The sequence below is a fragment of the Mobula hypostoma genome, chromosome X1, assembly GCF_963921235.1.
Source record: "Mobula hypostoma chromosome X1, sMobHyp1.1, whole genome shotgun sequence".
NCBI lineage: Eukaryota > Metazoa > Chordata > Chondrichthyes > Myliobatiformes > Myliobatidae > Mobula > Mobula hypostoma.
Window position 1 is genome coordinate 30083381 of NC_086128.1, and position 13299 is coordinate 30096679.

At 44.1% G+C, this 13299-nt stretch overlaps 1 protein-coding gene across 3 annotated transcripts in view; it reads left to right on the forward strand.

Moving 5' to 3' along the window:
- tbkbp1 (TBK1 binding protein 1) overlaps positions 1-13299 on the forward strand; it is a 182686-nt gene that overhangs the window by 23823 nt on the left and 145564 nt on the right. For all 3 annotated transcript variants that reach the window (XM_063037938.1, XM_063037937.1, XM_063037939.1), the window contains exon 2: positions 2909-3153. In XM_063037938.1, the coding sequence (XP_062894008.1) occupies positions 2929-3153 (225 nt within the window). In that variant the 5' untranslated portion in view covers positions 2909-2928. The remainder of the gene's footprint in view (positions 1-2908; positions 3154-13299) is intronic.

The following is a 13299-nucleotide window of genomic DNA, read 5'->3' on the forward strand; positions in this document are numbered from 1 at the left end:
GCCTATCTCAGACATCCCACCCTGCAAAAATTCATTTCAGGGAGGTAGCACCATCAATTTGCGGGAGACTCGCAGAACTTCCGGGAGAGGTGGGATGTCTGCAATAGAGTAGCTCCTTAGCAGCCAGCCAGCTAGTTTAAATAACGTTAGCTATGCTAATGAATGAATGACACCTGTTAAACTCACCTCAACATGTCTTTTACAGTCTTAACCCACCATGGGCAACAGAAAAGTCATTGTTGCAAACAGCGCAGTGAGCAACACTGTCATTATTTTGACCCCTATTAGGCAGGGGTACACTTTAGTGTAGTCTGGGGTGATGTACGTTTTATATATTTTTTTGGAACACTGCCATGGTGTGCGCTCGCTCTCTCTCTTTCGTGGTCGCTCTTTCTCTCGCTCGCGCACTCTCTCGTGGTCGCTCTTGCGCTTTCTCTTTTGCTTTCTCTCTCATTCTCACGCTCTCTCGCTCGCTCGCTCGCTCTCAAAAAGATCAATTTCCAGGACATTGTATATAATTTGCGGGCATCAGGGAGCCACTATTAATAAGCGGGAGACTCCCGGAACTTCTGGGAGAGGTGGGATGTCTGCTATCTAAGAGTTTCATGAAAGTCCCCTGCCTCTACCTCAACCCCTAATCCACACACTCAGTACTCTCTGTGTTTAAAAACTTGACCTCTGACATCCCCTGCTATATTTTCCTCCAATCACCTTAAAATTGTGCCCCTCACATTATCCATTTCCACCCTGGGGAAAAGTCTCTGGCTGTCCACTCTATCCCTCTTATCATCTTGTACACCTTTATCAAGTCACCTCTCATCGTACTTCGCTCCAAAGAGAACAGGTCTAGCTCACTCAGCCTATCCTCATGAGACATGCTCTCTAATCCAGGCAGCATCCTGGTCAATCCCCCCTGCATCTTCTCTAAAGCTTCCACATCCTTCCTATAATGAAGCAGCAGGGTAAAATACACCAAGATAACATCATAGGCTCATTGGGAGGATATTTAATATGTGCCTTCTGTCATTTGAAGATAGATATATGAAGATGTTGAAATGTTTCCTGGAGCACATCGCTAGGTTGTGGAAGGATAGGATGAGAGTGAACCAAACAAAGCAGATGTACAATTTTCGCCCTGGAAAGGAAAGAGTTAAAAGCAGCAGGCTGCTTTATGAGCCTTGCTTTCAATTTGAATCTCGAGAGACTGGCACATTACTGAGGGGAAGCTCCACCATTAGGTCTCCCAGTCTTAAAATGGGATGCTGCTGTCCCATAGCTCACGAGACTCTGGTCCGATCCTGTCTCTTTTTCCCTGTGGCTGCATGGGTTTCCTTTGGCTGATCCGGTTTTCACCCACATCCCAAAGACATGTGGACTGGTAGGTTGATTGGCCAGTGTCATTTGCCTCTAGTGTCTGGGTGAGTGATAGAACCTGGAGAAATTGGTGGGAATGTGGGGAAAATAAAATGGGATTAATGTGCTTGATAATCAGGATGGACTCGATGGGCTGAAGAGCCTGTTTCCATCTCGTAGGACTTTATATCCCTAAAATGAGTCTCCGTCTCTCTCTCTCTCGGGCACAACGGGAAGATCTGGAACCACAAGAGACTGCAGATGCTGGAATTTGGAAAAACCTCCAACAGATTTTTTTGTTTCTAAGGAAAGACCTCATTGTCTAGGTTTGTAGTAGGGAAGGACAAAGAGGTATCCTGGTCAACATACTTCCCTCAATGAGCTACATCCTAAGTTCTAAAGTAGTTCATTCTAGTTATGGGAGCTTGCTGTGTATAAATATGGTGCTGTATTTCCATTGAGCATTAGGTTGGACAGACTAGCCTTGTATCCATGGAGCTTAGAAGGCTGAATACTGAACTGTATAAGCTTTTGAGGGGTCTTGATGGACTCCGTGTGGACAAGATGTTTCTTGTAGGGGAGTCTAAGATTAGCTTTATTTGTCACATGGACATTGAAGCATGTGGTGAAATGCGTCTACAGTTAGAGATCACTCTTTCGAAATGAGGATTTGTCAATTTAAGGCGATGGTGGCCTTCTCAGTCAATAGACTGTGAGGCTTTGGAAGTCTGTCTTTAAATGGAAGCAAGGTATTTGAATATATTTAAGGTGGTGGTAATTAGATTCTTGATAAGCAATGAATGAAAGATCACTGGGTTTGAGTGTTGAGATCGCAGTTGGATCAGCCAAGAACGTTAATTTGCGGAGGATCCTAGGGGAGGGTGGGGGTAATCTGGGAGGATGGGAAGGAGGTTCTGTGGTTTGTATAACAACTGCAACTATGCTTCAAAGTTACATCATTCAGTGACTCTCAAAGTCAGCATGAACATCAATTTCTAACTTCTGGTAATTTCTACCTTCTCCCCTTTCTTTTTTTCCATTCCCCATTCTGGCTCCCTTCTCACCCCTTCTCTTCACGCTGCCCATCAGTTTCCTCTGGTGCCCCTCTTCCTTCCCTTTCTCCTGTGGTCCACGGTCCTCTCCTATCAGATTCCTTCTTCTTTAGCCCTTTACGTCATCCACCTATCACCTTCCGGCTTCTCACTTCACCCCTCCCTCACCCACCCCTTTTCCCTCTCGTCTGGTCCGATCTCTCACCTGCCAGACTTGCACTCCTTCCCATCCCCTTCCCTCACTTTATTATTTTGGCCTCTTCCCCATTCCTTTTCTGTCCTGATGAAGGGCTTCAGTCCAAAATGTTAACAGTTTATTCCCCTCCATGACCTGCCGAGTTCCTTCAGCATTTTGTGTGTTACTCTGAATTTCCAGCATCTGAAGAATCTCTTGTGTACATCAATGAGTGAGACACTAATTGTCTGAATGTTCTGTTAAATATGATACTTATTTTCTGCTTGAATAAATGGGCAATGATACATTTTTATCTCACTTGTAACAGTTTCCCGATGACTGCCTACTATGGATTCTTACAACTTCGAAGAAGATATCAGTATACTGACACAAGAAGGACTGCATGATGAGGAGGACTGGGTTGACACCCCCAATACAGACCTGACTGGAGAGGAGCACTCCGCTTCCCACTTTGCCCTGATCACTGCCTACAACGATATCAAACAGAGGTTGATTGGGATGGAAAGGGACAACTCCACTTTGAAGAGGAAACTCAGACAGTATGATCTCAAGGTAAAACTTCGCATCAAATTTTGTTCCTGGTAAAGCTGAGATGTGTCCCAGTCCTACCTTGGAAAGTGACTCTGACTGGAAATTTCTCTGTGGAGAGGATGTTTCATACAGTTGGGAGTCTAGGACCAGAGGACACAGCCTCAGAATAGAAGGACGCCCCTTTAGAACGGAAGAATTTCTTTAGCCAGATAGTGCTGAGCCTGTGGAATTCACCCACAGATGGCTGTGGAGGCCAAATCATTGGGTATATTTAAAGTGGAGGTTGATTGGTTCTTGATTAGTCAGGGCGTCAAGGAGAAGGCAGGAGAATGGGGTTGAGAGGGATAATAAATCAGCCACAATTGAATGGCAGAGCAGACTCAATGAACCAAATGCCCTAATTCTATGTATTATTGCCATAATAAAGTCTGGCATTCCCCTATGGTTCTGTGTGAAGCTGCAGGGTGCTGATGCCCTAAGATGCTAGGTGTGCAGAGAAGTACTAGATGGAAGAATTGCATCTCCCAGCAGCTGAGAGCTGTGATATCCCTCCAGAGGAGGAGAACTTAAGGAGGCACTGCTTCAAGTAGTGAAAACGGCTCGGGCAGGTTTGTTCTTGAGTAAAGGATGCGAATGGGTTCCACATATGTCTTCCAGTCAGTGGGAAATGGTCAGGAGTCCCCTAGCAATAAAGAACAAATAATCCACCCTTTAAAGGGGCGATACCTGGGCTGTAGTGCTCTCTGACTCTTACCACGGTGATGTGGTGCAGTGCAGTGGTTACGTTTCAGGGCCAGCAGTCAGAGTTCAGCTCACTGATCCAATTACTAGTGAAATTAAGTCCAAATAACAATAAATAAATGACAAAAAGTAGCGGCAACCACAAATGGACTGAATAAAGAACAAATGCCACTGATCCAGATAAAGCTTTAAGGAATGCCGTTGTGGGATGTAACAACCTCAAAGACATGAAATTGATGAATTACTGGTTTCTGTACAAGTATAAAAATGGTTTGTTTTGAGCTGTAAGATTGAAGCTCTTTACCAGCAACTTAACATATGGAGGTAGGCTTTCCTTTGCAAGTAATAAGAATGCGTATAATTTGATCCACTCTGAATTGCTTGTAGTTTGTTCCTGTTAGAAGACCTAGCTGAACGGTAGATTACAGGTAAACTGGTTTATTATTGTTGAATGTAACTGAGATGCATTGGAAAACTTTTGCATGCCAACCATATCTGGACGCGTGTGGAAATACATGGTTTTGACCCAGAATATTGACAAATCATCTCCTCACTTAGATGCTGCTCAACCTGCTGAGTTCCTCCTGCAGATTGTCAGTAGTTTGGATGGGCATCTTGATCAGCATGAACAAGATGAGCCGATGGGGTGTTTCCATGCTATATTACTAGTGAGGATCTTGGCGATTGAAGGGATGACTTGCAGCAGACTGTAAAGCTTGAGCATGTAGATATTAAGAAAGAGGATGTGCTGGAGCTTTTGGAAAGCATCAAGTTGGATAAGTCACCAGGACTGGATAGGATGTACCCCAGGCTACTGTGGGAAGCGAGGGAGGAGATTGCTGAGCCTCTGGTGATGATCTTTGAATCATCAATGGGGACAGGAGAGGTCCCAGAGGATTGGAGGGTTGTGGATGTTGTTCCCTTATTCAAGAAAGGGAGTAGGGATAGCCCAGGAAATTATAGACCAGTGAGTCTTACTTCAGTGGTTGGTAAGTTGATGGAGAAGATCCTGAGAGGCAGGATTTATGAACATTTGGAGAGGCATAATATGATTAGGAATAGTCAGTGTGGCTTTGTCAAAGGCAGGTCGTGCCTTATGAGCCTGATTGAATTTTTTTTTTGAGGATGTTACTAAACACGTTGATGAAGGTAGAGCTGTAGATGTCGTGTATATGGATTTTAGCAAGGCATTTGATAAGGTACCCCATGTAAGACTTATTGAGAAAGTAAGGAGGCATGGGATCCAAGGGCACATTGCTTTGTGGATCCAGAACTGGCTTGTTCACAGAAGGCAAAGAGTGGTTGTAGACGGGTCATATTCTGCATGCAGGCCAGTGACCAGTGGTGTGCCTCAGGAATCTGTTCTGGGACCCCTACTCTTCGTGATTTTTATAAATGACCTGGATGAGGAAGTGGAGGGATGGGTTAGTAAATTTGCTGATGACACAAAGGTTGGGGGTGTTGTGGATAGTGTGGAGGGCTGTCGGAGGTTACAGCGGGACATTGATAGGATGCAAAACTGGGCTGAGAAGTGGCAGATGGAGTTCAACCCAGATAAGTGTGAGGTGGTTCATTTTGGTAGGTCAAATATGATGGCAGAATATAGCAATAATGGCAAGACCTTGGCGCTGTGGAGGATCAGAGGGATCTTGGGGTCAGAATCCAGTGGACACTCAAAGCTGCTACGCAGGTTGACTCTGTGGTTAAGAAGACATACAGTGCATTGGCCTTCATCAATTGTGGAATTGAGTTTAGGAGCCGAGAGGTAATGTTGCAGCTATATAGGACCCTGGTCAGACCCCACTTGGAGCACTGTGCTCAGTTCTGGTCGCCTCACTGCAGGAAGGACGTGGAAACCATAGAAAGGGTGCAGAGGAGATCTACAAGGATGTTGCTTGAATTGGGGACCATGCCCTATGAGAATAGGTTGAGTGAACTCGGCCTTTTCTCCTTGGAGCGACGGAGGATGAGAGGTGACCTGATAGAGGTGTACAAGATAATGAGAGCCATTGATCGTGTGGATAGTCAGAGGCTTTTTCCCAGGGCTGAAATGGCTAGCATAAGAGGGCATAGATTTAAGGTGCTTGGAAGTAGGTACAGAGGAGATGTCAGGGGTAAGTTTTTTACGCAGAGAGTGGTGAGTGCATGGAATGGGCTGTTGGCGGCAGAGATGGAGGTGGAAACAATAGGGTCTTTTAATAGATTCCTGGATGGATACATGGAGCTTAGACAAATAGGGGGCTATGGGTAAGCCTAGGTAGTTCTAAGGTAAGGACATGTTCAGCACAGCTTTGTGGGCCGAAGGGCCTGTATTGTGCTGTAGGTTTTCTATGTTTCTATTACTCTGTGACTCTATCTTCACTCTCCTGTTCTCAGTTCCATAGCAGTTAATAAATAAGGGGATACAAGATATGATAAATTTGATGGAAAGACGCATTGCTTTTAAGAGAAAATATTTCAAAGTCCATTGTGCACGTCAATTTATATTGAATTGATTTGATCTGGTTTCAAGGTTTGAACGTCTGGGAAAAATTGGTAATAGGACAGTAAAATTAATGGAGTGAATCACCAGCTCCACTTAGTGCATGTGTAGTGTATTCACACCTCTGTCCTCCATGTGGAGCTGCTTAACACAGAGATTTCAACCTTCCTGCTTCATCAAAAAGTTCCTTGAATAAAATTGGAATCCACTGAGCTACAACTGAAGCAGTGAGCAAGCAGGGGAGTTTGTACTCGTATCTAAATATAGCACAGTGTGAGAGAATAGGTTACAGTGTGAGCATGTGAAAGTGGGTCAGTTCTTGTACTCTTCAATCATCTCAGATGTGAGGGAAGCCCAGCAAATGTGGGCAGTCAGCCAAACGGAAATTTAGGTTGAAGTAGGTAAGGTAAGAAAGAATTAGCAGAGGTTTTTGGGGACTGGGATAACAATAAAAACACCCAAACAGAAATGTTTTAATTTACAGGTATATTCTTGTGTGAACAGCCAAAAGGTGCTTATGGCCACCTGTTAATGTTGCTTCAGATTATAACATTAAAATTGTCAGAGTCTATTTTCAAACTGTGCTTATTAATCAATAACAAACTTCACAGCAGAATCACCAATACCTGCCTTATTTTCTGATCTCCCAATTGATACTCATATCCCTGAATAAATAGGGCTTTTGGTATCTCTGTATCCTCCTTCAGCTCGCTAACTTTTCCAAATGCTCTCTTGTTTCTCAATCCTGGACTTTTGTATGACCCTACTCATTTGTCTGAACGTTGCTGTCTGTTCCTTCATCTGTCCAGGACTTAAACTCTCGAATTGCAACTTTAAATCATTCATAAGGCATTTGTCAGATTGCACTTGGAGTACTGTGAACAGTTTGGATCCTTCTTACCTAAGAAAAGATGTGCTGGCATTGGAGAGGGTCCAGAGGAGGTTCATGAGAATGATCCCAGGAATGAAAGGGTTAATGTATGAGGAATGGTTGACTGCTCTGGGCTTGTACCTGCTGGACTTCAGGAGAATTAGGGGGATCTCATTGAAACAATCAAGATGGCGCTGGCAATGCGGTGATGTTGTGTGGACAGCTAACAAAACTACTAACAATTCTACTAATATACTTTTTCTGGACTGTGGTCACTACAATCCGCAAGCTGTAATTTCCCTTTGGGGGTTGTGCTTTTAAACCATTTGTATTGCCTGGTTTTTTTGTGGTAACCTGAAGGATTTGGCGAACTGGTCTCTCAAGAATGCAGGTACGGCTGTGGCACCCATTGCTGGAGCGTCCTTGGGGCTGGATTGAAACTTCGGGCTAGATTGATGCAGTGGGGCCCAGACCTGAGCAGAAAATGAACTGACTTTTAGCCAATTCAAACACTAAGGCAGGATAAGAGAATTAAGGCATGAAGGCCGAGGGTGAAGGTTGAGCCAGAATTCACCTCACTACTCTGTGAGGCTTTACTGGCCTCAGCATTGAACTGGCTCCGTGGCTGCGGGCCCACTTTCGCCAACTCTCCCATTCACGTCCTGTGTATTATTTGTTTACCTTTTTATTGTTTGCACGATTTGTTCTTTCTTTGTTCGCACATTAGATGTTTGACAGTAATGATATGCGGGACTTTCGTGAATTCTATTAGGTTTCTTTGTTCTGTGGCTGCTGTAGAAGGAGATGAATCTCAAGGTTGTAAAAGGTTGTACTTTGAACTATAAAATATTGAAAGGCCTAGACAGAGTGGATGTGGAGTGGATGTTTCTATAGTAGAGGAGTCTAGGGTGTGAGGGCACAGCCTCAGAACACAAGGATGTCCCTTTAGAGCAGAGATGCTCTTCAGGACCCTTACAAATGCCAGCACCTCTTTTCTTAGGTAAGGAGGCCAAAACTGCTCATAATAAACCAGGTGCTGCCTGATCAATGCCTTATAAAGCCTCAGTATTGTATCCTTGCTTTTATCGTCTAGTCTCTCAAAATGCATGCTAACTTTGTATTTGACTTCCTTACCACTGACTCAATCTGGAAGTTACCCTTTAGGGCAGCGGACCCCAACCAGGCAGCAAAGTGTGTGCTACCAGGCCGCGAGGAAACAATATGATTTGGCGATATGAAACGATATCAGTCAGCTGCACCTTTCCTCATTCCTTGTCATGCACTGTTGAACTTGAACACCACCCCCCCCCCCCCCACCGTCATCCAGTCTGCAAGAATATTGTCAATAGTAAACCGGTCTGCGGTGCAAAAAAGGGTTGGGGACCCCTGCTTTAGGGAATCCTGCATAGGTACTCCCAAGGTCCCTTTGCACCTCTGAATTCTGAGTTTTCTCCCCATTTATAAAATAGTCTACACTTTTATTCCTTTTACCACAAGTGAATGACAACATACTTCCCTATACTATATTCCATCTGCCACTTCTTTGTCCATTCTCCTAAGTCCCTCTGCAGACTCCCTGCTTCCTCAACAGTACCTGCCCCTCCACCTATCTTTGTATCGTCTGTAAACCCGGCCACAAAGCCATCAATTCCATCATCCAAATCATTGACATATAACGTGAAAAGGAGCCGCCTCTGCACCGACCTCTGTGAACACCACTAGCCATGGCAGCCAACCAGAAAAGGCCTCCTTTGTTCCCACTGTTTGCCTCCTACCAGTCAGCCAATCTTCTATCCATACTGATACCTTTTCGTAAAACCATAGGCTCTTAACGTGTTAAGCAGCATCATGTGTGGGACCTTGTCAAAAGCCTTCTGAAAATCCAAATAAACAACATTCACTGACTCTCCTTTGTCTATCCTGCCTTTTGTTTCCTCACAGAATTCTAACAGATTTGACAGGCAGGATTTCTCCTCTAGACAACTGTGCTGACTTTGGCCCACTTTTCCATGTGCCTCCAAGTACCTGAAACTTCATCACAAATAATGGGATCCAACATCTTCCCAACCCCTGAAGTCAGGCTAACTGGCCTATAATTTCCTTTCTTCTGCCTCCCTTCCTTTTTAAAGAGTGGAGTGACATTTACAATTTTCCAGTCCTCCAGAGCCATTCCAGAATCTAGTGATTCTTGAAGGATCTTTACTAATGCCTCCACAATCTCTTCAGCTATGTCTTTCAGAAACCTGTGGTGTACATCATCTGGTCCAGGTGACTTGCCTTCATTCAGACCTTTCAGTTTCCCAAGCACCTTTTCCCTAGTAATAGCAACTTCTGCCCCCTGACACTGTTGAATTTCTGGCATACTGCTAGTGTTTTCCACAGTGAAGACTAATGCAAAATAGTTAAGTTTGTCTGCCATTTCTTTGTCTCCCATTACTACCTCTCCAGCATCATTTTCCAGAAGTTCTATATCCACTTTCACCTTTCTTTTTCTCTATATATAATCATCCCACTGACTGCAATTTTGCCCTATCATCTGTCTGTCCTTTCTCACAATCTCACTACACACTGCATATGCTCATGTACCAACTGCCCCACCCTCTACCTATCACTCTGGTTCCCATTCCCTTGCCAAATTAGTTTGAACACTCCCTAGCAGCTCTAGCAAACCTGCCCATGAGGATATTGGTTCTCCTCAGGTTTAGATGTAACCTGTCCTTTTTGTACAGGTCATACCTTCCGCTGAAGAGATCCCAATGATCCAGAAATCTGAACCCCTCCCCCCCCCCCCGTGCCAGTTCCTTAGCCACACACTCATAGACATAGTCATACTTTATTGATCCCAGGGGGAAATTGGTTTACGTTACAGTTGCACCATAAATAATAAATAGTAGTAGAACCATAAATAATTAAATAGTAATATGTAAATTATGCCAGGAAATAAGTCCAGGACCAGCCTATCGGCTCAGGGTGTCTGACCCTCCAAGGGAGGAGTTGTAAAGTTTGATGGCCACAGGCAGGAATGACTTCCTATGGCTCTGTGCTGCATCTTGGAGGAATGAGTCTCTGGCTGAATGTACTCCTGTGCCCACCCAGTACATTATGTAGTGGATGGGAGACATTGACCAATATGGCATGCAACTTAGACAGCATCCTCTTTTCAGACACCACCGTGAGAGAGTCCAGTTCCATCCCCACAACATCACTGGCCTTACAAATAAGTTTGTTGATGCTGTTGGTGTCTGCTACCCTCAGCCTGCTGCCCCAGCACACAACAGCAAACATGATAGCACTGGCCACCACAGACTCGTAGAACATCCTCAGCATCATCCGGCAGATGTTAAAGGACCTCAGTCTCCTCAGGAAATAGAGACGGCTCTGACCCTTCTTGTAGACAGCCTCGGTGTTCTTTGACCAGTCCAGTTTATTGTCAATACGTATCCCCAGGTATTTGTAATCCTCCACCATGTTCACACTGACCCCCTGGATGGAAACAGGGGTCACCGGTACCTTGGCTCTCCTCAGGTCTACCACCAGCTCCTTAGTCTGCCAAATCATCCTATTCTTACCTTCACTGGAACATGGCACAGGCAGTAATCCAGAGATTACTACTCATAAGTCCTGCTTTTCAGCTTTCTACCTATAATTTCTCTTCAGGACCTAATTTTCCTATGTATGTCGTTGGTATCAAATGTACCGCAATTTCTGGCTGTTCACTTTCCCCGATGCTATGGACCTGATCTGAGACCTCCCTGACCCTGGCACCTGGGAAGCAACATACCATCTGGGTGTCTCTTACATCTACAACATCTCCTGCTTTTCTAACTATTACTACTGCACAGCTCTTCTCCCCCCTTCCCTTTGAGTCACTGAGTACCAGAGACCTAGTCACATGTAGGTTGACTCCCCCTCCCCCAACAGTATCCAAAGTGGTATACAGTGGACTCTGATTAATTGGGACACATCAAGACCCAATTAATTTTGGCCCAATTAAACTGCTGCTCCAATTAACTGAAGTTCATGGAGACAGCTAAAAAGGACAAATTACTGTTCAACTGAGCAACAAATAACGTATTTAAATGAAATACAGAATAAGTTGGAACACTACCAATACTACTACAGTACTATAAAACTGTGTATTAGTTCCTAATAATTATTGATGGAGGAATTCATCCACTGTACACTAGAGCATTCTTTAGATTGACTGTAAATGAACAAAATCAGCGCAGACACCTAATGCAGATAATCGACTGCCTTCATACAATGCTATCAATGATTGCATCCTCCAAATCTTCATTTTCATTGTAATATTCAAGATGATTGTCGATATCTTCCAATTCTTCATAATTCCTAACTTGCTGAAGTAGTGAAATCGTTTTATTTTTACTCACAGCCATTTCCGGACTCTCCAAGCCTGAATGCTTGAAACCGCAGTGAGCGAAACAGTTCTGAGGTGTCTTATTCTTATTTTTTTCCAACTATCAGTGACAAAAATCACTGCTTTTTGAACACAAACACACGCAAGTGATGCTATTTAAAAACAGTTTGCTCTAAGCACAGTCTGACGCTGGTTAGAAACTGTTTATCACCAGTCTCCTGCTTCAATTAAGCGGCATAGTGTCCTAAATAAACTAAGAGAATCCCGGCTATTTTCTCAATTTGTTTTTGTTCTTTAAGAGTTGTCCCAAATAGGTGGCTTATCCAATTAGCCAATGGCTTAGTTTACCGGCATTCACTGTACTTATTATTGAGGGGAATCGCCTCAGGGGTAATCTGCATTGGCTGCCTATTCCCTTTACCTCTTCTGAAAGTCACCCAGCTACCTGCCCCCTGAAACTTAGGGATGACTACCTCCTGTACCTCCTGTCTATCACCTGCTCATTTTCCTGTATGAGCTGAAGGTTATTGAGCTACAGCTCCAGTTCCTTTATATGGTGTCCAAAGAACTCCAGCTTGATGCACCTCATGCAGCTGTAGTTATCAGGGAGACTGGAGGTCTCCCAGCATTCCCACAGCTGACATGAAGAACATACTACGAACCCTGGGCCCATTCTTCCTGCACTACCTATGTACTAAATACACAAAGGAAAAAAAAAACTTATTAGAAACTTACTTACAACTTTCACCCCTTTCTCACCTAAGCCTCTTGAGCTAAAGTCTGACCACTCTAACACTGGCCCACTCCAACAATAGCTATTCCCAAAATGGCTGTTCCTCTTATACCTCACCTTTTTTTAAAAATTGGCCTGAAAAGTCCCGAAAGGCCCTGAGCTCTTTTTAAACCTCGTGCTGTCTCTCCCACAAGTGAGTGCTCATGATGATTGAAGGCCGCCGTAAAAGAACAGAGCTGAGGAGGAATTTCTTTAGCCTGAGGATGGTGACCTGTGGAATGCATTGCCACCTGTGGAGTCCAGGTCGCTGGGTATATTTAGAGTGGAGGTTGATCAGTTGTTGATTAGTAAAGGTGTCAAAGATCATGGAGAGAAGGCAGGAGAATAGGGTTGAGAGGGATAATAAATCAGCTATGATAGAATGGTGGAGCAGAGCTGATGGGCTGAATGGCCTAATTATGCTCCCTTGTCTTACAGTTTATGGCTTTATGACCCCACCCTGTGTCTTATCATCTGGGATCTTTGAAACTTAGGAAAACCTAGTCATCTGTCCTAAGAAGATCAGGGATGTTGGCCTCAAATGTTCTGCTCAGCAGTTGTTCTTCAAATCACATTTCCACACAGGTGGTTATTGCATTGCTTCTTGTGTGAGCTTGATATATGTAAATTGGCATTTCATACATTATAATAATGACTACCTTTCAAATGGCCATGAAACAATTTAACATGTTCTAAAAAAAGGAGTCAGAATGGCATGTAAATGTAGTTCTTAACATGTTCTTGTGTCAAACCTTGATTGAAAGGGTTGGATTTTTAGAGGGAAGTGTAAAATCTGGAAGAGAAGGTGAAGAGGTGGATAAGTTGGGGGATGGGTTCCTCAGCAGAGTACAAGATAGGTGATGGTGGGATGAATGAAGGGGCAGGGTGATGTGTAAGTGATCAAGGTACAGGGAATTAGATGT